This window comes from Cucurbita moschata, unplaced genomic scaffold, assembly GCF_002738365.1.
Source record: "Cucurbita moschata cultivar Rifu unplaced genomic scaffold, Cmos_1.0 Cmo_Scf00003, whole genome shotgun sequence".
In the NCBI taxonomy this organism is placed as follows: Eukaryota; Viridiplantae; Streptophyta; class Magnoliopsida; order Cucurbitales; family Cucurbitaceae; genus Cucurbita; species Cucurbita moschata.
The window spans coordinates 2,429,855-2,456,938 of NW_019268519.1; the positions used below are offsets into that span (position 1 = coordinate 2,429,855).

The window sequence follows — 27,084 nt, forward strand, 5'->3', positions numbered from 1 at the left end:
TTGTGTTCCTCGAGGGTTGTGCTGTAAACAACAATGTCATCGAGGTATACTATGACGAACTGATCCAGGTATTCGTAGAAAACCTGGTTCATCAACGTGCAGAACGTAGCTGGGGCGTTTGTCAAGCCAAAGGGCATTACTAGAAACTCAAAGGCCCCATATCTTGTTACGCACGTCGTCTTGGGTTCGTCCCCTTCGGCAATACGTACTTGATAGTATCCTGATCGTAAGTCCAACTTCGTGAAGTACTTGGCCCCGTGAAGTTGGTCGAACAAGTCGGATATTATCGGCAGAGAATATTTGTTGCGTACTGTCACCTTGTTTAAGGCTCTATAGTCTAAGCACAGACGCAACGTCCCATCCTTCTTCTTCTGGAATAGTACGGGGGCTCCATAAGGGGCCTTTGCCGGGCGAATGAATCCCGCCTTCAACAACTCATCCAGTTGTTTCCTCAATTCGGCTAGCTCGGGCGGAGCCATCCGGTATGCGTTCTTTGCTGGCGGCTTAACCCCGGGAAGGAGTTCGATTTCGTGGTCAATGCCTCGACGAGGTGGTAGTGTTTGTGGTAGACTCTCTGGCATGATGTCGGTATAGCTGTCTAGTACTTCCTTGATTTCCTCTGAGACAGTCTCTTCGGTGGTTGTTTCTTCTATCAGTGGTATGGCCATGAACGTAGGTTCCTCTCGTGCGAGTCCCCTTTTCAGTTGTATGGCCGAGATCATTCGAAGATTACCTGGTTGCTTGATGCTTGCAGGTATTACTGTGGGATTACGGTCGGTGATCACCAAGCATTTTGCCAATGGCATTGGGATGACCTTGTGTTCTAGGAGGAACTCCATCCCAAGTACCACGTCGAAGTCATCCATGCGAACCACGACAAGGTCTAGCTCTCCAGTCCAATCCCCTATTTTGAAGGGGACTCTCTTGGAAACTCCCACAATAGGCAAGGCCTCGGAATTGACAGCTTTCATTTTCCCCGGGTCTTTTCCTATGGTGAGTCCCAATCTTCTGGCTTCTTGATCGGCAATGAAGTTGTGGGTTGCTCCAGAGTCTATCAGGGTGCTCTTGCTCGGTTGAGAGTTTATTGTGGCATCTACGAACATGAGCCCTTTCTCTAGTACCTCCTTCGGTTCGACTTTCCGTTGGAGGGCCGACAAGAATTTGAGTGCGCCCATTCGGGGGTTGTCGTGATCTTCCTTCTTGTCTAGCAAAGTCTCGACCCTTGCTTCATTGCTCTCTTGAATGGACACTTGAAGTGCAGTGAGAGAGGCCCGATGAGGACAGTAGGATACTTTGTGGGGGCCTTTACACAGCATGCATTGCAAAGGTGTCGTCGGGTGGTTCTTTTGATGGTAATGCCCTCGAGAAGTCCCCGCTTGATTGTTCTGAGGAGGTCTATCCGTCCATCCATTCGGTCTGTTGGGACTTCCATTTCGCTGGCCTGGTGGTCTGTATGGTTTGCCCCCATTGTTTGGGGCTGGTGTCGCTCTTCTTTGGGATCCTGCTTCGTTCCCACAGTCTACGAGTCTCTCGGCGCAGGCCATTGCGGCAGCTAGGGTTTGGACCCTGTTCTCATGTATCTTTGTTTTGGCCCACGGCTGTAGACCATTTATAAAGAAGAACACCTTGTCCTTCTCTGCTGTGCCCCTGATATCCAGCATCAGGGTTGAGAACTGTCTGACGTAGTCTCGTATGTTTCCAGTGTGTTTCAGGGCTACTATTTTCTCCATTGCTATATGCCCTGCATTTTCGGGGAGGAATTGTTCCCTCAACTCTCTCTTGAGGTCCTCCCATGAGTCGATGGTGCACAATCCATCCTCGATGTCTTGCACCTTCGTACGCCACCACAGTTTGGCGTCGTCTACGAGATACATCGCGGCTACAGTCACCTTCTTGTCGTCGGTACAAGCCGTTGTGGCTTTGAAGTACTGTTCGACGTCAAAGATGAAGTTCTCCAACTCCTTGGCGTCCCGATTCCCTTTGAAGGCTCTAGGGTCTGGGAACCTTAGTTTGTTGGATCCTGTATTGGTTTGTCCAGCCGCGACACCTTCCACGGCTTTCATGGTAATTTCAATTCGAGTGCTCATGGCGGCCATCCTTTCTTGGAGGTCGTCGACTGTTGATCTGAATTCATCAGCCAATCCATTGAACAAACTCATCATTGTGTTTTGTAGTACGTCGAACTCTTCGCCACGTCCCTCTTTGTGTGCGACAGAGCTATCCGGACTATCAGACGGTTTTGGGCTGCTCGTAGGAGCAACTCTTTCTTCGAGCGAGGTCACTCGAAACAATAGTTCTGCGATTGGCAACCCATCCAGGCGGTTGCCCATTGCGTCGACTTGGACGACTTTCTCACTCAGTTCGGTCACCCGTGTTTCCAGGAAACGGAGGGTGTCAGGGACTTCTTTGAGGAACAGCATTTCCTCCTCTATTAGCGTAAGCCGGTCGGCTTGTGCTTTGGGTGTCGACTTTGTCGTCGACATGATCTCGGTCTGTATGACGTTACGGAGCTAACAAAGCTCTGATACCACTTGACACAATCGCGCTTTCGAAGGCAGCGGACTAGCGATTGTGCGGCACTCACTTTCCAGCAACGAGTGAGTTTAGCCTATTTGTTCTTGCGTCGCCTACGGCCAAGCGACGTACGGTCGAGCCTCTAGCCTCGGTTTTAAAAGAAGGTTTTAGAAAACGAGGAGAGAGAGAGATTTTGAAAGAGAGATTTTAGAAAGAGACGTTATATAGCAAGCAAGAGAAAGATAACAACGGCTTAGCATATATAACCTTGGGTAGGGAGAAGTTGACGACTAGTCATATCCCCCTATAGTACATTCTGGACCATTTTAGTCCTGGCAGGCGTAGACATGATATTTTTGAGGTGTCATACGCTTTAGAATTACAAAAGGAAAAACACTAGAATGAAAAGACATGACAAGGGTTTGGCTTGTCATGGGCATGCGGCCATGGGCAACATGCCCTGGACAAGCATGACCGTGACACCCAGCGTCCTCGCTGACACACCAATTGGTGTCCATCCCCCTTCGAGACTCAACTTTCTCGTTGGCACATTGCCTGGTGTTTAACTTTGATACCATTTGTAACAGTCCAAGCCCACGCTAAGCTAATTACAGAAAGTAACGATGAATTCGATAAAAAAATTTCTTCTATAATATTATACTATTAATTCATGAGAATGATCATTTTCATATAATTTAGTTGTTCATCTCCTTAGTAGGCCCCCAAGCCCTCATGTTAAGCCCTAAGCCCTCGTCTTAACATGATACTCGTGTGGTCCTTTGCCCTCATTTGAACGGGATCACAATTAAGAAATAGTTGAAGATTCCCTTATTCCCTCACACAATACACATATGGTATTAAAGGTTATTCATTTTCGGGCTCAACTCTGTTCATACCAACTCATAATCATAAAGGTACTAATGTAGACTCCATTGATCACGATAGGTTGATTGTTAAGTGTTAATTAGCAACCCTCTAATAATTCCCACCGTATATAACCATTACGAGGAAGTGACTTTACATCATAGCTAGCTACTACTGGTGAATCGAGACTAGGACATCAACCTAATAATTAACAGATTAAATCATTGGGTTATAAAATGCTTTTAAAAATAGTAAACAAAGAAATCAAGATTTTGGTGGAAAGAAATGGTCTACTCTCACAACAACTCCTACATGCTAGGATTTATGAACAGCTAGGCAGCTTTGATGGCCATAAACATGCATATCCTTTCCTATATATAACCTCCATACTCCCCCATTCTCTCCCAGATCGAAAATACAGCTTCTCCTTCAGCAAAGCAAAAAAATCCAAAAAAAACCAAAAAAAATAAAAAATAAAACTCACAATTCACACTATCAAGTGTTGTACCAACAATGGCGCCGAGATCATTGAACGTAGCAGGTCTTGTATTTGTAGTTTACATGTTCATGTTAGTGCCAACGGCAGTAGCCCGCATGGGGGCGGTGGCACAGGTGCCAAAGGATATCCCACTGAATGACTGCACAACCTTTGTTTCAGAGTCGGCCAAGTGTATGACTGATGTGTTCACTAATGCTGCTGCTCCTCATCCTTCTTGTTGCCAAGCCTTTGCTGAGCTCAACCAATGTTCCCCTCAGCTTCTCAAAGCCATTCCCCCGGTTACCTTGGATCTCATCAGGAAAGTTTGTGAATTGATGGGCGTTTCAATTCCTTAGGGAATAACCTAAGTTTTCCAACTTCTTTGGAACACAATAAGAATGCGATGATGATGAATCACCATATTCACAGTTTTTTTGTTCTACAATACTATATTATCAATTAATGAGAATCACCGTTTTTCCACAATTTCTTGCACTATATATATATTTTGGTTGTTCTATAATTGCCTCCTGAATTTGATTCTTTTATAAATAATATATACAGAATTCTTGGTATCCGCTCGAGCTTGGGTATCAGAGACACTGATTGGAGTAGGGGTAGTGCTAATGCTTGAGTTGTTATGAATGGTATTAGAGACATTCGTCGGAGTAGGGCTAGACCCTTTTCTTAGTAGAGACATTCGTCGGAGTAGGGCTAGACCCTTTTCTTAGTAGAGACATTCGTTGTAGTAAGGCTAGACTCTCTTTTTTGAGACTAAGAGTGATAGCTTTTGTGGAGGAGTTTCAATCTCTTACGTGATCATGACAAATGAATTGAGACCACATTCATCCTAATCCTAACACTAGGATGACTAAGAAATGCTTAAAAGAAATGAAAGTTACTGCATATATCAAGAAATGAAAGTTACTACATATACCAACAAGGTGTTCCTGGCTCGATCGTATAGGATTTTATAGTTAAGCACTTTTTATTTGGAGCAACTTTATATTGGAAATTTTGTTGTTTGAAGGACTCATCCAAAGTATGTTTGAAGGTGCTGTCCCACTCTTAAAAAGTGAAAAGTAGATTATGTAATCATATCATAGATGCATGAGAAGGTCCGGCCATCATGTGCCAACTACATTTATTAAAATTTAAATAATGTTGGAAGAAAATAAAATATATGGCTGATTTATTGTTGACGAAGATCCATCTTGAAATGATTTAGAGTAGTGGTAATATGGGTGAATTCAATTTTATTTGAAGAAAGTGATGAAAATCATCAATTTGCTTTGATTTCACATTATTAATATTAATTCATTCTCCTTTTAATAAAACAATACATAATATTAAATAACAATACTGTTAATCTCAACTGCTTCAGATCTACTGGTTTCCAGATGAGTTTAGTTTTATATAATCTCCACATCCATCAAAGGAAACGGATTAAGCTCCTCAAACATGACCCAAAAGTCTCACCCTCAACAAACACTCCAGCAACAACTTCTCATCAACGGCGGCGATACGCCGGAAAGTTACATTTACAAAGGTGGCTACAGCGGCGGAGATTCCAACAATGATCCACTTCCAATGGCGGAGATTCCGGTCATTGACCTTTCTCAACTGTCGTCGTCGCCGGGCGGCGAGGCTGCTTTAGACGAGTTCCGGTTGGCTCTTAGTTCTTGGGGCTGTTTTCAGGTCTGGTTTTTGTAAACTTTTTGAATTTTTTTCTCTTTATGAAGCGAATAGTTTATTAATGTGTCTGGTGAGGGTTGCAGGCGACTAATCACGGCATTTCGAGTTCATTTTTGGATCAGATGCGTCAAATAAGTGAGCAATTTTTCGCACTGCCTATGGAGGAGAAGAACAGATACTACAGAGAAATTGATGGACATGAAGGGTATGGGAGTGATTTGATTTTATCGGAGCCCCAAATTCTTGATTGGACGGATCGGTTATATCTGGTCGTGAATCCGGAGGATGAGAGAAAGCTCAAGTTTTGGCCGGAGAATCCTCCATCTTTCAGGTCAGCTTCATTCTAGAAAGCATTTAACACAACATTCATAACATTAAATGGTTACCCTTTTTTGGTACAGGGAAGATCTACACGAGTTTACAATAAAAGTGAAGGAGATAATTGAAACTGTGCTGATCGCCATGGCAGCATCCTTAAAGGTGGAGCCTAAGAGCTTTTCCGAGCAGGTGGGGAAGCGTCCTGTTTTAGTGACGAGGTTCAACTTCTATCCTCCATGTTCGACTCCTCATCTTGTTCTTGGTCTCAAAGAACACTCCGATGGCTCGGCCTTCCACTTCTTTGTCAAGTAACACAATGGTGAAGGCTTCTCATCAACGTGTGTTACTTGACAAAGAAGTGGAAGGCCTGGAAATGAAGAAGGACAACCAGTGGTACAGACTCCCTGTTCCTGCCATCGCTGATTCGCTTCTCATCAACGTTGGGGAACAAGGGGAGGTAAGTTTCAAGTGCAAGTTTTAAGGTTGTCCTTATATTCATGTGTGTGCCTCTATGTTATTGTGTATCTGTGCAGATTATGAGCAATGGGATATTCAAGAGCCCTGTTCATCGGGCGGTAACAAATTCAGAGGCAGAGGATTTCAGTGGCTTGTTTCTGCTGCCCAGAAAAAGATAAGGAGATCAAGCCGATTGAGGAGCTGATCGACGAGAGGAGGCCGAGATTGTTCAGAACTGTGAAGAACTATGTCGAAGAAACTTATTTTCAGTATTACCAGAAGGGGCAGAGAGCAGTTGATGGATTGAAGATTTAAAAAACATCAACACTACTCTCTGTTTTTTGTACTGCTTTCACTGAATGTTTCAATAATAGGCTGTTCTAAATCAACACTCCCAGATGAATGTAAAAGAGAATTAAATCAGATATATATGAAAATGGAAGTAGCATTCAAGAACAGAGAGACAGTGTGTGGGAACAACAATAATAGCCTGTTCTCAATTGGGAAAAAGAGAATAAGGTCGCAGTCTCATTTCACAAGATTTAACCAAATATCTTCTTTTTTTTCTTCATCATCTTCTCATCATCAACCGATGAGAAGATAAAACGCTCGTCCACTTGAAACTACACGTTTCTCAAAGGGAATCAAAAGCTACAGACTTGAGGAGCATATAATATGAAGTCTAAAAAAGCAATGAAAATTTCGGAGAAGAGGCGCGGTAGTTATGTCAATGGAGGAGGAGGGCCAGAGATAATGCAATGCCCCAGCCATTCCCCCATTACTCGTGTTGTTCTTTTCAGAAGATCTTGAAGAGAAGACCACCGTGACTGGCAAAGAAAGGAGCAAACACAAGGGACTCGACAGCCATCAACTTGATCAGAATGTTCAAAGATGGTCCGGATGTATCCTTCAGCGGGTCTCCGATTGTGTCACCGATAACAGCGGCTTTGTGTGGGTCTGATCCTTTCGGGCCAAGGGTTCTTGCGTGCTCAGAGGCACCAGCCTGTCCATGACAATCAGATGTTGATCAAATACCGGAAAATCATTACAACATTGGATACATGATTATTGGATTTGACATATACCTCGATGTACTTCTTAGCGTTATCCCAGGCACCTCCGGTGTTAGATGCAGAAATGGCAATCTACAGTTGTGCAAAACAAGAACATCGTTTAGTGAAAAACTTTGATGTTTAACAAGTAGTTCCAAGAATGAACCCGACACATACCTGCACACCAGAAACAAGGGACCCAGCAAGGACACCAGAAAGAGTTTCAACTCCAAAAAGGATACCAACAATTAGTGGTGTCAACATGACAAGAGCACCAGGTGGGATCATCTCCTTGATAGAAGCATCAGTTGAGATCTTGACACATGTAGCGTAGTCGGGCTTGGCAGTACCCTCCATGAGACCTGGGATAGTGTTGAACTGCCTTCGCACCTCCTCAACCATCTTTAGGGCTGCACTACCAACACTCTTCATTGTCATGGCAGAAAACCAGTAGGGGAGCATGGCACCCACAATCAAACCAATAAAAACTTTGGGAGTCAAGACGTCAACAGCAGTGACACCGGCACGGCTGACAAAGGCACCGAAAAGAGCAAGGGACACAAGGGCAGCTGAACCAATGGCAAAACCCTGGAAAAGGCAAATAAAGAGTGAAGTTTTGACAGAAGTTCATTGGAAGGATTTGGTGGGAAACTGGAAAAACATTCTATTGAGACAATATACAGAAGGCCAAGACCAATGTAAATAAAGAACCCATCCAGGCATTACATTTGGGTTAAAAGAATATCCAAAAAATACCTTTCCAATGGCTGCAGTGGTGTTTCCAGCAGCATCGAGGGCATCAGTTCTCTCCCGAATTCTGTGGCTCATGCCTGCCATCTCAGCAATGCCTCCAGCATTGTCACTGATTGGACCATATGCATCAATGGCCAAACCAGTAGCTATGGTACTCAGCATTCCAAGGGCAGCTACAGCAATACCGTACATGGCAGCAAAGGTGAAACTCACAAAAATACTGACCGCAATTGCAAAAATAGGGATAATGACAGATTTGTATCCCAACGCCAACCCAAAAATAACATTTGTAGCAGCTCCAGTTCGGCAAGAATCAGCAACATCTTGCACAGGGCTGAATAAAATCAGAAAAATAAGTGATCAGATTTTCATCTTTATATAACAAATAAATTACTGAGTGAATAGGTAAATGCAAATAAATCAATTACCTGTATGCATTGCTCGTATAGTACTCTGTCACAAATCCTATTATAAGCCCAGCCCAGAGACCCACAGCAACGCACAAGAACAGTTTCCTGAAAGCCAAATACTCGACCGTGAATCAAACCACTAGTGACAATGAAAAGCAATTGTAAGAAAATAATTCAAGAACTAACCAGTTCGTAACAACTTTTTGAGTTCCAAAGTTGAAAATGGTGAATGATGATGGAACAGACAACCAAGTAACAATTGCAATTCCAAAGGTCATTAGAACAGTGGAAATTATAAGTTGCTTCTTCAATGCTGGCTCAATTTCCTTAACAGCCTTGATCTCAAAGAAATCAGTTGCAAATAAGGTGGTGATCAGGCAAACAAGAATACCCATAGAACTAACGATGAGAGGGTAGAGCATTGGTGTCAATTCATGGTTGTTGCCAAAAGAAGAGATAGAAGCAACAACGAGAGCAGCACATGAAGATTCAGCATATGAACCAAACAGATCAGATCCCATACCGGCTATATCCCCAACATTGTCACCAACATTGTCAGCAATCACCTGCCAAAACAATGAGTGATTCGATTAAGAGATAGAAGTTCAGCACAAAAGGAACAAAAAAAATATATTTAGAGTGATGAAAATTACAGCTGGGTTTCTGGGATCATCCTCGGGGATGTTCCTTTCCACCTTGCCCACAAGGTCAGCACCAACATCGGCAGCTTTGGTGTAGATACCACCACCAACTCTTCCAAAGAGAGCCATGGAAGAACCACCAAGACCATACCCAGTGATAGACTCAAAAAGACCACCCCAATCATCACCATAGTACAATTTGAAGAGGTTAATGGCAATAAACAAAACCAAGAGACCATTGGCAGCTAGGAGAAAGCCCATGACAGCACCAGACCTAAAAGCAGTAATAAATGCCTTTCCAACACCTTTTCTTGCCTCCAAGGTGGTTCTGGCATTTGCGTATGTAGCAATTTTCATTCCAAGGAAACCAGAAACCACTGAAGTAACTGCACCAAGTAAAAATGATACAGTGCTAAATATAGCAGTCGCCAAAGCTGGCTTACAAGTCCTTGTTTTGTCATATGTGCACGGTTGAGGCTTGGTACTAAAACTCTCAACTGAGCCAAGGAATACGAAAATCAAGACTGCAAACAGCACCATAAAGATGCCAACGTACTTGTACTCCGTGAAAAGGAAGGACGTTGCTCCTAATACATCAAAGAGTAAAAAAGGTTAGAAACTTCTCTAAAACAACGCAAGGAGAAAGCATAAAACCATATGATTCAAAAGAATAAACTTTCCGATAAAATTAGAAAAATTGGTTTTATCATCTTAAACGACACATATTCTTACATACTTTACTAATGAGAGGACACAACAATACTTTTCACTTCCTTTTCATAGCAAGAAAAAGTATATATAAATATTGGCTTAAGAGTTACAATTTCTAGAAGATGGCATCTTCAATAAAAGGAAGCAACAAAAAACAGAGTGACAAAAAAAACTTCCAGAAGGCACTAACGTAGAACACTTCAACAAAAGGAACTCATAAAAATATTTCCAATGATTCAACCAAAAAAAATCGTGGATATGAATATGATTCTTTGCATGGCATACACAAAACTAACAATTAAATAAATACCATACAGAACGAAAAAACACTAACATGGAACCAGACGCAAAGAAACAGGAATCCCATAAACTTGGAAGAAATGCTGATTAAACTCCAGATGTGGTGATGCAACTCTATCCTCTTAACCAAAAAAGAAACACTACAAACCCATATAAGAGAATAAGTTCCAAAGGCTCTGACAGTCCGGCCCTCTGTTTTTAATAAACTGAAACTAATCGATCATTAGTTCCTAGATCTCTTCATAAATTCATGTATACAGACACTCCAATAAACTCCATGTGAACAGACAAGATATAATCAATCAAAAGAAATAAATAATTCGTAATTAACGCTTCCGTAAGCTATTTATGGTAATGTGTTAAGACCAGTGCAGTGAACCTAACTGTCAAGGTCAAGCAGGGAAGGATGCCCACGGAACACAGGGTACGTAGCGTATTAGCTTAAAGACAACAAGCACGGCCCATAAATGCATGGAAAGATAGGACCAATGTAACATCCACACGTATACCACAACACGATAATCGCGCAACAAAACTAACACAACACAACGCGCAACTTCCAAAGTGTACGTTACCATCTAACAAAAACAAAAACCGCTCCAAAAATCAAGAGCCAGGAAAGAACGGAGAAGTGAAATCAAGATAAACTCTACAGAGCATTCATAAAAGGAAAAAAAACAAAAAAAAAACCATAAACGAGAAAACCAAAATGTAAGAACAAGAAATCTGAGAATCCAGCACCAGATCCAAGAATTAATAAGGCAAAAAAGAAGACAGCAGAAACCAAATCTGAAAGGAACAAGAACGAGAAAACGATATACCCTCAGAAATGGCACTCTGAATTTCGGCACACTTAATCACAACGTTATGGTCGTTGACGCCCTCTTCCTCCTCGATGAGGTAGTCGGAGTAGCCATTCTTAGAACCGGCGCTGTTGTTGTGAGCGGCATCTCGGCCAGGCGAGAGCTTAACCTGCGAAACATAATACCACTGCACCAAAGAGAAGACGATTCCAACAACGGCACATACCGGAATGAAAATCTCAGTCCCGAGATCTGGAAGAATGGTAACACTCATGGCGAAAGAATTACCAACACACACAGGGAAACGAACCCCACGAAACGAAGGATAAAAGGAAGAAGAAAACGAGGGTTTGGTGGGGGGTGGTGGCAGAGTGAGTGAATGGAAGGAAGCGATTTCAGGCTGAGATGCGTTGAGGGAAATATGAACTCACATTTATATTCATCTCCCAAACCAAATGGAAGAGAGAGAAAAATGGGGATAGGAATAGGAATAGGATCACAAAATCAGATGAGGTTTGTTTGGGTGAGATTAATTTCCCACTCCGGAATCCGTCCAAACAAACTCCTAACCCGATTAAGCTACTCTCTATTTCCGCTTAATTTCTTCCCCTATTTCCCTTTTTTTTTCTTTTTTTTTTTTACCGTCCACTCTCTGGGTTCTATTTTTAGTTTTTCCTTTTTACCCCCCCCCCGCCCTCTCTATTTTCATTTTTTCACCTCCTCCATTTCCTTGTAACCAAACACTCCCCTTCCTTCCCCCCTCCCCTCGCTATCCAATCGTCCACAGAATTCTTAATATTTACTCTCTTGCCACCCACATAAATTTCAGGTTTTATCGTTTACTTTTCTCTTAGATTTAACTGAATTTTCAAATTTGTAATAATGTTTTTTTTAATTAATAAAAGTTGAGGTAAGTGGCAGTGACGTAATATTGTAAACCGGGGGCAGGAGAATGAAAAATATGAAAAATGAAATGAATTTAGATGGAAAAAAAAAAGCAATGAAACAGAAAGAGAAGGGATGCTTTTTTCTTCCAACGGCCAAGAAAATGAGACAAGACATGGAAGGAAACGACAGCGTTTTGGAACAAACCATTTTTAATGATGTTAACTGTTACCTGACCCTCTTTCCCTCTCTTTTTCCTTAAAATGGAAGCCATCTCTCCGCCGTTGTTCTATTTTTATTATTTATTTATTTATTTATTTAAAATATGGTCTGATGACGTGGCCATGGTTATTCGGATAACACCTGTCAATATAGAACCCAAACCAACCCAAACAGTGATGGAAAGAGAGCGTAAACCAAACGCATCCTCTATCCGAATCAGCTTTTCTTTATCTTTCATCTTTTCTTCCTTTTTTTCCCTTCTTTTTCTTAAAATATTCTCTCTAACCTTCATTTACGCCAAATTACATCCCAACAGTCATTACTTACCTTTTTTCCATTCAAAACAATAATCTACGTGGCACCTCTTCTATCCGATCCCATAAGACATCAATTTAAATTCTTAATCTCAAATAAATTAATTAAATCACATATAAATAAATTTATTATATTATGTGATTTAATATGGTAAGTAATTACTCTGATGAGCATCACTCAACTAACCTGCTTCTTTACAAGTTACCGCTTTTAAATCTCGTCTTTTAGTATAATTTTTATGTTCACCTTTTTACTTAAAAAAAAAATTATTTAAAGATTTAACTTTTAAAATTAAAACTTTACTAAATTTAATGGTAATTTGTCCTTAGCCCAAAATGTAATTTTAATATTTTTAATTTGAAATATAAATAACTTTATTTTTAAGGTAATATTGTGTTGCTATATATATATACACACATATAGTGAGATGTCTTGCAAAAAGACATGAAAACAAAAGAAGAATCTCATTCATTAAAGTTTCCACTCTCCAAGAATAAATTTTCCGTTGGATTCCTTTGCCCTGTCATCCTTATCACCATAGTTCTTAAACACAAGCTAAACTCATCAATTAGAATATCAGTTAAAAAGTAATGATTATATTAAATTAAAAATTATTAGAACATTAAAGGAAAAATAAATAAATATAATCTTTTTTACACCGTAGGAAAATAAATAAAGGAAAAAATCCAAGCATAAAAATCTTAAGTAAAACAGTGGAAGCCAGGTGTCAAAATCTTGATGCTTTAGTTTTGTGTGAATTTTATTTACCGAACAGATTAATACATCGAATTTGGTAACATGTTGTTGTTATTATTATTATTATTATTATTATTTTGGATTATAAAAAAAAATTATACATAATTAATTTTATTAATACTTTTAATAAATTTTATTAAAAGGAAGCATGATTGGTGATTATATATAAAGCATAAATGATTAAGAGTAATGAGCGGGTGATGGAAAAGACAGTTTGATGGATGAATGGATGGCTCTATTTATCATTGGGTAAAGTACATATTAACTAGATTGTCACAATATGTTTTCCTAATAATAATTGGATATGAATTTAAAATATTAAATTATTAAGTTTTAATATTAATTCATAATTTATAGAAGAAACTAACTGAATTGAAGAGGCGTAAGGATTAATTAAGAGTTGAATTGAATTATTATTTATTATTTATTATTATTAATGACAAGTGCATGGAATTATCTTAGAGGATACTCAATGTGAAAGTGTGATAATAATGGCTACATGAGAACAACCCGACCCATGATCCAACGGACACAACAAACAACTCCAATAAAGACAATTAAATAATAATAAATTAACACAACCTTTGGCCCTTAGATTAGGGAGAAATAAATAAATAAAAATTACAACTGGTTCTTCTATTTTTTTTAATAAAAAAATAATTCTGAAGGGCTACTTGAACACAAAATTAAAATTAAATTAAAATTTAATATTTTTTATTTTCTTATATTATTTATTTATTTATTTATGAATGGGAAAAGGGTAAAAGAGAGAGAAAGATGCGAATTGTTTTGTGGGACGTAGGCATTGGCTGCTTTTTCCGTGCCACTGAAGTGGGTATCAGTTTCAGACTGGTGTTTACACAATCGCCACTGAATTTATATATTATATTATATTATATTTTTAGCGCCCCTAGGCTAATTTAATTTAATTTAATTATCTTCATTTTCTCTCCATTTTTTTTTTTAATTTATCCCACCACTCAATTTTAGACAAATCGGTAATAATTCTCATCAAACGCCTAATTTAGTCCCTTTTTACCTATATATATTCTTTTTTTATTTATTCTTTATTTTATCCCCGAATTAAATTAAACATTATATACCAAATTAATTTTTTATCATTAATTTAAGGTAAAGAACATTAATAAAATTCGAGGAAAAGTGGGCGAAAAGGGTGGAGTTCCAAAAATGAGGGCTAGGTGGCAATTCCTAGAATACGATGCCAAAGAATAGAATAAATAAAATCGCTTTTTAAAAGGGGATCCTACTTCCTTTTTTATTATTTTTATTATTTATTTATTTTTATTATTATTACAAAAGATAATTCTGAATTTGTTATTTTTTCTACTTATTTCTGTCACAATTATGCAATCATGGGATTCTCTCCTTTTTCTTCTTCTTTTCCATAATTCCATACCCTTTTTTTTTTCTCTATTTTCTTTTATGTATATCAAATAATAATATTATTAATTTTTTAATCTTGATTAAAAATAATAATTTGCAAGAACACAAAATAAGTTAATATTAAGAAAAAAAATAACCGTTATATTATGGATTTTAAAATTTGAATATTGATGGGTGTGTGAAAACGAGCATTATATTTGGTAAATATATATATATATATATATATGTCCTCCTCAGCACCAACTCAACAAACAAAACTCACACGTGTTTGAAACTAAATCATGCCCACTTGTTTCTCCACGTGTAGACCTATCCACTTGTATTTCTAATTTATTTATTTTAAAAAATTCCACACAGATATTTTGCACATTAATTTTATATAAACTAAGAAACAACAATAAATTATTACACATATTTTTATGAGTCGGTTGATGTAAATGTTTGCTTAATCCACCACACCTAAATGGTGTGAAAGTTATCTTATTTATAATCAAATAAATTACAAGGATATGGAAATAGTAATAAATGGAAATAACAATAAATGGAAAGATACTATAGTAATAAGGCAAATGTTAGATATTTGCCTTATAATAAAATATCAAATATAATATATATGGTAAACTATAATTTATTACTAAATATCCTTAACAGTTGAGCTGTAAGTATTAATGGTGGTTTGATCGGGATGGGGCCCGTGGTTAATGTCGGTGGCACCCCGCGGAGCCCTACGGTGGCTCCTCCTCCTCCGCCTCCTCCTCCTCCTCCTCCTCCCAGATCTCACCCACCGAACTTCAGTTTTAGCTACTTCCCCAATTCCCTCGATCTACAGCTGGCATTGTGGGTCCGCTATTAATACCCCTGTTTCCAAACAAAGATTATTTATGTCATTATTTATTGTCGCTCTCATATCATCAAGTGATTATTCTTTTAATTTTTAATTTTAAAATATTTATAAAAAATCAATAATAATATTACCACTTTTTTAATACATGAGTAATTTTTAAACCGTAGATATTTATTAATAAAAATATATATTTTTATTAGTTGGGTTACCGTAAAAAAAGTTTTAAACATTCGTATATTAAAAAATAAGAATAAAAAAATCTAAACAAGCTTGAAATAAATTAAGTTGGTCCAACATGAATTATTTTTTAAAAAAATTAATGTAAGGTGGTTGGATTATTGTCCTATTAGGATTAGTGAAATTTAATATTATATTTGATTGAGGATAACTATTAATTATAAGTTCTATCCATACACGAAAGTTTTTAGCTTGCATATTTAAGAAATTAATATTAATATATGGTAATGTATTAAAATGCTAAGATAGAATTGAACGTTAATCCTCATGTCACAATATATTTAATGAGCTCATGCTATTATTAATCATTAATTTAAAAAAATAAAAGTTAGATATGAAAAAAAGGAAAAAAGAATAAAAGGCAGGCAATGATTGCTACATTTAGGATGGAAGAAACATATCAACAACGTTAAAAGGATGAAATATCACATTCAAACCTAATTGACTTTTCATGTGATAATATGTGACATCTTTTTTTTTTTTTTTTCTTTAGACAATTTCATGTGACTTACCTCAAACATTCTAAACATGTGAACTTGGTCACTAACTTTGCCTTTTCTTTTCTTAATTTCAATCCCCCAAACCTTAAAATATATTGTCCTTATATTTAACCTTAAATTAGACCATGTTATTTGTTAGGAATAATAATTAGTGTGCCCACATGATTTTCTCAAAGTTCACATTGCTGTCACGTGAGAAGGTTGGCGGCAACAAGATTTATTCGGCCATTAGGATCGAATGCGAAAGAGCTAACTAAATAAACTACTTAACTCAATTTGAACGGTGTAAAGTGTCTCGATCATTCCTACATATTTCTAGTCAATCCTATATTGATTTTTCTTTGTCACATTAATAGATTTCCTCTATAAAAGTAGTTTTTAAATGTTTATTATGATATTCGAGTAAAGAATAGGTACACTGATGAATCGATACCACATGCAAATGAGAGTGATCTTCGCGATAGGACGACTAAGAATGACTTAAAAGATGTATCTTTCTTTTCGTTGGCTCAATCGTAGGAACTTCATGGTTAAATGTGTTTTGCATGAAGCAATTTTTTGTTTAGTAATCTCATCAAAACTTTCCTGTGATGCACGTGAGTGAGTACAAAGCGTGCTGAAAAGAATTATGTTGGTATGCGGGGATAGTCTTCGCTTCTAAGAGAGGCTACGTGAATTGACGGAGACAATATCTACGATCCTAACGAGAACTTAAAAGAAATGAAAGTTACTACTTATACTAATAAAATGTACTTTTCCTTTCGGTAACTCAATCATAAAAACTCCATGGTTCAACGTATTTTGTTTGTAGCAATTTTGGGTGATCTCTTAAGAGTTTTTATACGATGCATGCGAGTGAGAACAAAATATCTTAAAAGAGTTTTGTACTGATCTATGTCGTGAAAGGATTTATGTTGGTACGTGGGAATAACGTGACTACGTTACAAGATTTGGAGAGAAATGTTAGTGTCATCGAGTTGTGTTAGGAAGAATATTATTAATGTAACTTTTAAAAGAATAAAAAAGGGATCCGAAAGGAATATACATGAGAGAGCCATTGTGGAAAAAAGCTCCAAAAAGGGTATTGAATGAAAGGAGAAGGTTTATGACGAAGGTGGGGCCCTTAAATTCCCGAAAAGGGCAGTACCCTTTAGCCGAAGAAACAAGGGAAGTACTAGGTTGGAGAAGGGACAAATGAGTAAATTAGGGTGTGTCGTCCATTGGCCATAAGGGTATTTTGGACTATTCCTAGTTAAGCTGTCCCAAAAGATAAGGGATCCTATCCCTTCCAGCGGTTCGAGGATAGACCAGAACCAAAAGCTTTTTACAACTTGCTTGACGTTATCACCTCCAAATTTCCGCCACTCTATAATTTCCATTTTTTTTTCTCTCTTTCGTAATTTGAATTTTTTAGAATATTATATAAAAGTCAATATAAAGTTTTTAATATTAATTTTGTTGGATTTTATGAGTTTATTATTCGTTAGTCTATGGGCAATCTTTTAATTTTATTTTTATATTCAATATATGTTTCATAATATTATAATGTAAAAGATTTTCCTTTTATATATAATATTTATTATTATTGTACAAAAACGTTTTTATTTATTTTCTATATTTTAAATTTTGTAATAACATTAATGAAATATCAAATAGTTTCGTAGAATTTAATCTTCACCGAAGGAATCTTTTTTAACCCATTTAAATACGTCCAAATCTAAGATAAATTTATTATTATTATACCAAACATGAATTAATTAACGATATTATGAGATTTTTATTATAATAATACCAACTTTGGTTAGATGGGAATAATATAATTAATGGGTTCATTGAATTCATAATTATTTTTTTCACAGTAAGTGAAATTTACTCAAAAGTATAGATTATTGTGAAAAAAACAGCTAGCCTCACCAAATTTTAAATTTCAGTTTTTTATTTTACTAAAAAAATTGTTTTTTAATTGCAAGTCAAAACATATGAATAGGTAAAATTAATATATATTTTTTAAGAATTTTATTTTAGTTTTGTAGGGAAAAAGCTGATTATTTTATTTAATACACTCGCAGAAAACGATGGAAATTACTAAAATATCTCAATTTATTTTATTTAATAAAATCAATAATAATATTAAGTGGAATACAACCCACCAATTTCCTTTTTTGAAAAGAAAATAAATAAATATTTGAAAAAATCACATTACACAAATTTTTATTTGTTGCGTGCAAGATTAAAATAATGTGAAAACAAACCATTATTGACTCGGTCAAAGTCGCTATTTGAATAAACTTTTCCACGTGTTATCTTAATCCAAAGATTTAATTTTATGGTTATCCTAATCTAAAGCTAAACATGGTCTTCTTTTATTATTAACTTAATCTAAAGCTAACCTTTTTATTTAGATGATATTGGGCTTACAAATTCTGGGTGGGCCCAAAATATGTACGAGGCTTAAGACAGTAGGCCCATCTAGTAGCTGTAAGACAAAGCATGCATCAGTCTCGTATAACGTAGGCCCACCAAAGCAGGCCCGGCCCAATAAACTCTTTGGATCTCAATAACAATCTCGATGAAATTGTTACTTTTATTTTGTAACATTTTTTTTATAAATAATATATATTCTTTAATTTTTTTAAAAACTAAAATTAACATATACCAATGGAAAATCAATTAACAGGATAAAATTTATGGATATAGAATAAAAGGATTATTTAAAATATTAGAAAAAGTAAATAAAAATATGTATTTATTATTGTAAATTATTATCTTTGTTATTTGATGGTTATTTATCAAAATCAGCTTTTCCAAAAAAAAAAATAAATAAATAATAACAAAATAGAAAAATCAGAATTTAGATAGATTTTTCAAAAGGCATCCGTGAAAAAAGGAATAATAAGAAAGGAAAAGCAAGAACTCGAAATCGAAATCGAACAACACACAACAAATTCCAGTGATTTCGTTGAATCGAAAATCGGCAACAGGGTTTGTGTTCAAGCTCCGAAATGGCCCAAATCAAAAGCGTTTATTAAATTCAATTCAATTTCCCATGTTCATCACCACAGATCATCGCCTAAATTTAACTTCCGAATTTAATCCTCACTCTCTTCGCTTTATTAACGATCTTAATCACCATGGGAAAGCGCAAGCGAGACTCTGATCAGACCCTCCCCGATCGTCCTTTTCATTTTTCTGGTATGCCCTTCTTTTCCTTTGTAACCCATCATGCTCTGTTTCTGTTAGTTGAAATGTCTGTAAGAGATTATTCCTTTGCGTCGATACAGAGTTTTGGTTAAATCACCTTTGTTTGAGCTTTGAAATTGATGGGGTGCTTGGGGCGCTTGGGGCGGCATGGGTTTTGTAAGTAATTGGCATTTTTAGAATTTCAATCGGATCCATGAGAGTTTTCCACAAGAATATATTGGGGATTGTTTTGGCCTTTAAGGATGTAGTTTGTTGACCAATCTCAGTCAATTGGCTACTTCAATACCTTTTAGAATTAGTTTTGGTTGAATGCTTTGGAAGAACTGATGTATTCTTCTGATTTTCCTATGTTTTGAATGATAAAATGGAACATGATCATACGTATGTTGCAGGGGCAGTGACTTTTTCCAATCAAATGGATGTGCGGTCGGAAGAGGTTTGTACTCTTTTGTTTGCTTCAGACATTCTATTTTAAAAATGAGAAACTGTTCATACTTTGTTATTTAAACTTGCTTGCTTCCTTGACTTATCTAGTTCAAGTTTCAGTGAATAGGCAAAATAGTAGTTCAAACCTTTCCCTTACTAGAGAAACATTTAGGTCCCTCCTTTTAGTTGATGGCAATCTATTAAAGCTATGTTGCATTGAACAAGCAGGATCAGACTCTTGCCCGCCCGGCATTCATGAAACGTTTATGTCATCAGTATAGCCACCAATATTATCGGCGAGGTTCAACCAGTCAACCAAATGCATCCACCTCCCGTGAAAACCGAGTGAGAACCATACTTGAAGAGCGACCCGCTTTTAAGTTTTTTGCTGCTCATCGCAACTCAGAGTTTCCAGACCATATAGGTATACTTTCTGAAGTTCCTAAACATGGTCATGCACATTTTTCAGTTGGGAATGAGAGGACGTTTTACGATGACATGTTCACTTGTAATGTTATTAAATGTTATAAGATGTTTGAAAATTCTTTCCCTATATGTCATGTGGATACTTATAATCAAATGAAATGTAACAGCCCAAAGGGGTGGATTATGAGATCCCACCTCGGTTGGAGAGGAGAATGAAACATTCCTTACAAGGGTGTGGAAACCTCTACCTAGTAAATGCGTTTTAAAACCGTGAGGCTGACGGCGATACGTAACGAGCCAAAATAGACAATATCTACTGGCGGTGGACCTTAAAGAAAGGTGGTTTGTATGCCATATCTCAAATAAATTAAATTCTAACATGTCTTCTGGTTGGATGACACGGCACCTTGCTTTGAATTAGAGTTCATGTTCTTTGTGATATGAATATATTGAATATGAAACACTTTACAAAGGAAAAAGTAAACTTTAGTACTTGGAATTCTGGATAACGAACAGTCGATTGTGTTGCATGAAACACTTTACAAAGGGAAATGTCCTAAAAATATATAATAGGCCTCGAAAAATTCTAAAGATGATGATGATGATGATGATGTTGTTCTGTATTAACTCAAACTTTTTGCATTGATTTTAGATGGCATTGAGCGCTCATTTTGGGGGCCAGAAAGGATAAGGTACAATTCCTTAGGGAAGGATGCAATATCATCTAATGGAATGAGGATGCTATGTGGGATTTGCCAGAAGCTGATGAGACGAAAGCTTTGCTCTCTCGGCAACACACCTTCTTCTCGCGAACTTCCCGTTGCTGCAGTTTTGGTTTGTGGCCATGTCTATCATGCAGACTGTCTGGAGAACAGGCCAAACGTCGAAGATAGGAGCGACCCGCCTTGTCCATTGTGCACGGAACCGCCTATTGACGATTCGAAAGGAGAACAGGAATGAGTTGAGCTGTACATATGATATCACATCACACCAACAATAGGGGAATTAGGCGTGGCATTGAATAGGTGGAGTTTTTTGCATCCTCAACTATTTTTCCATGAACATATCTATATCTATCACTGTCTTTTTGGATGGCTGTGACTTGAAAAGGAAAATGGTAGCTTTAAATCACAACGTTACTGAAAATAGTGATATCGATTCGAGGATTTGAGCTCCGAGCTCCGTAGATTGGTTTTTGCGTAGAAGTAGAGTGAATTTTTGTTAAGTAGCAGCAGAGGAATTTAGTTGGAGACATTTATGTACTTGTGTAGGGCAATGTCTAAAACAGTATATTTTAGAGAATAAAGATATCATGACCATAGATTTCCATTTTTCCTTTTAGAAGAGATGGGAATGAGTAATCCATGTCTTTAGTAGATGACTTGTTTATACACGAATCATTAAGTTCTTTTCTTCACAACAAAGAAAGGAAGAGTGAAAACAAGATGAGATGCACACAGAATCACCTTTTGAGGAATCATGAGTCAATTTTACTCCCTGCATTGGCAGCAAAGGCAGCCATTGATACCTAAAATACCAACCATGTCCATGCTGGGGAGTTGGAGGGGAAACGAAGCATTTCTTATAAGGGTGTGGAAACCTCTTCCTAGTAGACGCGTTTATGATTGTGAGGTTGACGACAATACGTAATGGACAAAAGCGAACAATATCTCCTAGCGGTGGGCTTGAGCTGTTACAAATGGTATCAGAGTTAGACATTGGGCGGTCTACCAGCAAGGACGTTGGTTAGAGAGGGGAATGAAGCGACACTGGGTCTTCAAGGGGGTGGATTGTGAGATCCTACGTCAGTTGGAGAGAGGAATGAAGTATTCCTTATAAGGGTGTAGAAAACTCTCCTTCGTAGACTCGTTTTAAAATTGTGAGGCTGACAACTATATGTAACGGATCGAAGCTGACAATATCTGTTAGCGGTGGACTTGGGCTATTACATTGTCATAGGTCGAGTTTGCTTGAATTGACATGGCATATGAGGGAGTTTCATAAAATGTATGGTTAACGTGAACTTTTTTCTACATCGTTGGAGTTAATTTTTATCTTAATCTCGTTAACAAGTTCTAATACTAAAAGTATAACAATATATGTGATAGTGTCATTCTTTCACATTCATTTTAGTTTTGTGTAATACTAAAAGAGCAATGAACCCTTGATAAAATTTAGAAGTGAAGTGATTTAGTTTTACTTAGAATTGGAATTTGTTTACTATGGGTGTAATTATTTATTATTTAGGAAATAAAATTAATAATGAATTAGTATTTATAAAATAAAAAGAGTTAACAGTCATCAATTGACCGCATAGCGCAGTGGATTAGCGCGTTTGACTTCGGATCAAAAGGTCGTGGGTTCGACTCCCACTGTGGTCGCTTTTTTTTTTTTTCCGGATTTTTACAAATTGTCCAATTTTAATATTTGATCTTTATTATTCATTATTATCCAAATAAAACAGATTTTTTTTTCATTATTTTTATTGAAAGAAACAATAATATAAAATTTTCTATTTTTTAAGACATAAATTGAACATTTATATTTTTTTATCCCTATGATAAGTTTCAATTTTGTTCTTAGTTTATATTTATAGAAATTTGGTTCTCATAAATTTAGTCCCAATTAATTTGATAATCTTCAAATTTTAATTAAATCATATACTTTTAAAATCAAGCTATTCAAATTGGAAACTTGGAAAATTCAAACTATAGAGATTAATTTTATAGTTAATATTAGTTATTTAGATTGAATTAATCTGAAAATAAATTTAACACTTCAAATAAATTTTCAATATGAGTTATGAATGAGAGGATAATACTTCATAAATAATTAAACTAATTAATTATTATGTAAAGCCAAAAATACATACTTTAAATTATTATCCCATATAATAAAATTAATATATATACAAAATCAACTGAAAACATCTTTCATTCATTGTCATCCCATTTCCTTAAACTTTGATCTTCCCAGCCTGCCTTTTGTTTTTAGGTAAGTAATGAATATCTGCTCAAAAATTACCAAAAAAACAATAAGAAAATAAACTCCCATAAATTAAAACAAAAATAATAATCAACTTTGTAAATGTATATACTTATTCAGCTTATTATTAAAACTCGAAACTAAGCATCATCCCACCATCCCTTTCGATCTATGCTCGAAGTTCACCATTTTGGTTATACATTCTCATGCATTTAGGAAAAAAAATATCGATATAATCATACGATCAATAAGAGCTTCACGTATTTACTTCGCTCCATTGAAGAACTTCTTCCTCAACTTTAACTTGGGCGATATCCAATCCGAAAAGTTAGCGATCATAAACCCCAAAAATACCTACGAAATTAAACCAAAATCAACGGAATATAACACAATAGGAATAGGAATAGGAATAGAACATTTTTGATTGCTTACTTGAAGGGATCCAAAAATATAAACCAAAGAATAGTGGCGGCCATGGAGTAGCATGTCTCCCACCATGGCTAGCGGTATGGTTAGCGAGGCACCTAAAGCAGCTACAAGTGGGCTCGTCCAAACAACACCCATTGCCCTGAAATTACCCATTCTTTCAAATTTTGACTGACCCATTTAAAAAGTTTGTAACTTTTGATCAACTTTGAGCTCTCACCAGAGGTAATCTGAGACGAAATTTGATACAAAGCAATTTGCAAGCACTATTTCTGCTACTTTGGTGGATTGTGGTAAGCCAAATTTGGGCTCTATTCCAATGGCTCTCAATGGCCATACTGCAATAAATAAATAAATAAATAAGTGCGAGTCTTACGAATCACGGATCTCTGATATTGTCCACTTTGAGTGTAAGCTCTCGTAGTTTCGCTTTGGACTTCCTCAAAAAACCTCACTCTAATGGAGACCGTACTTTTTTATAAGCTTATAATCATTCCCTAAATTAATCGATGTCGGACTTACTTAGCCACCAGAGAGTGGTAAGAGTGAATAACCCAACATATCCCAAAAATTTCTGCATATCAACCTTCTCCCCTTCTTCCCCTGCATACTTCTTCAAAAGCACTGCATAATCATTTCAAATTCATTAAAAAAATCTAACCTTTTTCCATATTTTTATGTCATTTAAGCCATTTACGATCCAAAACTAACCATAGTAGAGTCCGTCCGTGAAAGCAGAGAGCAGAGCAAATACATCCCCGATGTACGAATGCTTTTCATGCCTAAAAATAAACACAATATCTTCATCGGTACGGTATGATAATGTTCTTACTTATATATCATAAATCTAAATAGACGTACCCGAAAGAGGATTGGGCTTCATCACGAGCCCATGTCTTTCCGACGGTGGTCATGGCGACCCCGGCCATGCTGACAAAGACTGCAACGACATTTACTATGCTTAGAGATTGTCTTTCGAAACATGCGTCGAGTATGAGTGTGAAGAGACCGGACGTTGAGAACAATATGGTGGTGGTTGCTACGCTCGTTTTTGCTAATGCTGCATTTGTAAAATACTGCACCGTTTTTATAATTTTAGGCTCCGTTTCATAACTAATTAAAGTTGATAGAGACTCGAATTACTGACCTCGGAGACGAACCAGATGGGACCAATAGCAAGAGCCAAAACAGCCATTTGCTTTGTACTAAACGATGTTTCTTGTGTTCCATTTTCAGCTTCACACTCACAACGACCGTTATTACTAGCACTCCCCTTTTCTTGTTCTTCACATTCAACGTTCACCACACAATGAACATCGCCATTTTCCACCTCCGATATATTATTATTATTATTATTATTATTATTATTATTATTATTATCTTGTTCTTGAATCTCTGCAACTTCTTTAGGATTTCCATTTGGAAAATGGCTTCTGAATAGCTTCACTATGCATTCTCTGACGAAGGCAATTGCAAGATAAGCCACCAACATGGAGGTTCCGACATATGTCATCACAAACGGATGCTCGTAGTCTGTAAAAATACTCTATCCAACATAAATTTAAAGGTATTGAATTAGGTGGTGATTTAGTGAGATATGAACATAAGAAAAAAGCAATTACGTATCGACTTAATCTTTTAAGTTAGAAGTGAAAGTAGATACCTGTGTGATCTCAGCAGAGGCGACCCATATGACCACGACGGCAACGAGAAGAATTAGCCCTCCTTTATACTTCCAAGCCATGAAAATGGGATAATATTACACAAAAACAAAAACTTTATTGGTATTGTGATGAATAAATGGAATGGTTATAAGCTTTAGAGCTTTGGTCTTAAAATCAAGCTCTTTATATACCTATTTTCATGCATGGTGATGAAGAAATTAAAAAAGTTATCCATTTTGTTCAAAGGGAGGGAAGATTTTGTAAGGTTGTGGTGAAGGTGGAGCTCCCAAAAGTCTAAAATGGAGTGTTATTAAAGAACATATGGAGGTTGCAGTTCATTGGATTCAGCTAAGTTTTTTTTTACTTTGTCATGTCTCTCTCTGTTTCTCTGTGGCTGGTCGTGTTTGAAGCCAATATGTTCTTTTTCTCTATTCTTACGTATTTCTATTTCCTATCAACTTTCTTTATCAAACTCTTGACTAAACTATTTCCTCGCCGTAGAATAACACGTCGCTCAACTGTAATTGATTGTGATGACTATACAAAAATGAATCTAGATCACATTTAGAATGAATTTTAAAGATATAAAATTACCATCAATGAAACCTTAAAAGAATTCATAGTTATTACCGTAGTTCAATCATAGAAATTTCATAATTAAACATGTTTATCTTGGAACAATTTTTTGTTATGTGATGTTTTAATTTTTTTTTTATAAAGTATGTGAGTAAGAACAAATTTAAATTGATAATTTTAATCCAAATATTAGATATAATAAGTTAAAAAATACCGAACAATATAACGTTATGTTTTTAATATTGATTATGATTAAGGCTCCTGATTTTTTTTTTAAAATTAAGTTCCTTATTAATAATCGTGATTCATTCCATTAACAAAAGACTGAACAATTTAAATGTGTTCATATTTGTTTAATAAAAATATGAAGATATTAATGTATTACATTAATAAAATATATAATAATTTAATTTTCTGACAGAAGATAAGGAGATAAAGATCGTGAGACCAACTTTGACAATTATGACGTCACCAAGTCCTATATTCAATTTTCAACTTCGGTCCATTCATTTTTTTTGACCTTTCTCATAATTTTTTTCCCCAACCCAACCTAATTATTAACCCTGATTCTAATAACTTACTTTCTAGTCGTTACTTCATCAAATAAATAAATCAAATTTATTATTATTTTTTATTTTTTATTTTTTAAAATATTAAGTTTATAAATAGCATTTTCACTTATAGATTTATCTAATTTTTACTAATGGGACTTTACTTCTAGCTAAATAATTAATTTTATATTTTTAACAATTATTTAAAAAATTACTAATTACATCATAAATGGAATGAGGCGGGAATGAAAATAAGAAGGTCACTTTATGCATTATTCCTTAAAATGATTTCGAAGAAAAAATAATTCTCGTTCGTGGACATATCTTGGTTGTTCTATGCATCCCATGTGATTATAAGATATGTTTGTCCCACTAGAGTAAGTCTCCTTAGAGTTGTGATTGAGAGAATATTTTTGTTTTCTTAATATAAGAGCAAATCCTACAAATTTAATATTCCACAATCACATTTTCTTATGTGTCACGCAAACCAAATTAAGTATATATATTCCATCTAATTACCTTTTTGCCCCTTATTTGGAATACTTCTAAAGTTTTAAAGCAATATTAAAATCATATTGCATATTTTGATTGTTATTGAACATTTTAATAAATATAGAAGAAGCCAAATTAAAAAAAAAAAAAAAAAAAAAAAAAAAAAAAAAAAAAAAAAA

General features: G+C 36.1%; 3 protein-coding genes, 1 non-coding gene and 1 pseudogene across 4 annotated transcripts; 3 read left to right on the forward strand and 2 right to left on the reverse strand.

The window, feature by feature from the left end:
* The first annotated feature begins 5,248 nt into the window (after positions 1-5,248).
* Positions 5,249-6,647, forward strand: LOC111436197 (annotated as a pseudogene).
* Positions 6,648-6,754: 107 nt separating this feature from the next.
* Positions 6,755-11,417, reverse strand: LOC111436191 (pyrophosphate-energized vacuolar membrane proton pump-like). The gene is made up of 8 exons (XM_023073915.1): positions 11,014-11,417; positions 9,194-9,768; positions 8,727-9,106; positions 8,559-8,645; positions 8,134-8,464; positions 7,555-7,965; positions 7,411-7,470; positions 6,755-7,328 (listed from the first exon to the last, which is right to left on the reverse strand). The coding sequence occupies exons 1-8, from the start codon at positions 11,267-11,269 to the stop codon at positions 7,122-7,124; spliced, it is 2,307 nt and encodes a 768-aa protein (XP_022929683.1). The 5' UTR covers positions 11,270-11,417; the 3' UTR covers positions 6,755-7,121.
* A 7,625-nt stretch (positions 11,418-19,042) lies between these two features.
* Positions 19,043-21,529, forward strand: LOC111432724. The gene is made up of 4 exons (XM_023069662.1): positions 19,043-19,350; positions 19,752-19,795; positions 20,014-20,209; positions 20,864-21,529. The coding sequence occupies exons 1-4, from the start codon at positions 19,290-19,292 to the stop codon at positions 21,169-21,171; spliced, it is 609 nt and encodes a 202-aa protein (XP_022925430.1). The 5' UTR covers positions 19,043-19,289; the 3' UTR covers positions 21,172-21,529.
* Positions 21,530-22,518: 989 nt separating this feature from the next.
* Positions 22,519-22,592, forward strand: TRNAR-UCG. Its single transcript has one exon. It is a non-coding gene; the product is annotated as a tRNA-Arg (tRNA).
* Positions 22,593-23,076: 484 nt separating this feature from the next.
* LOC111432715 (uncharacterized transporter C405.03c-like) lies at positions 23,077-25,529 on the reverse strand. The gene is made up of 9 exons (XM_023069652.1): positions 25,286-25,529; positions 24,770-25,168; positions 24,484-24,698; positions 24,334-24,404; positions 24,145-24,246; positions 23,843-23,960; positions 23,629-23,764; positions 23,465-23,550; positions 23,077-23,220 (listed from the first exon to the last, which is right to left on the reverse strand). The coding sequence occupies exons 1-9, from the start codon at positions 25,364-25,366 to the stop codon at positions 23,202-23,204; spliced, it is 1,227 nt and encodes a 408-aa protein (XP_022925420.1). The 5' UTR covers positions 25,367-25,529; the 3' UTR covers positions 23,077-23,201.
* Between the last annotated feature and the right edge of the window lie 1,555 nt (positions 25,530-27,084).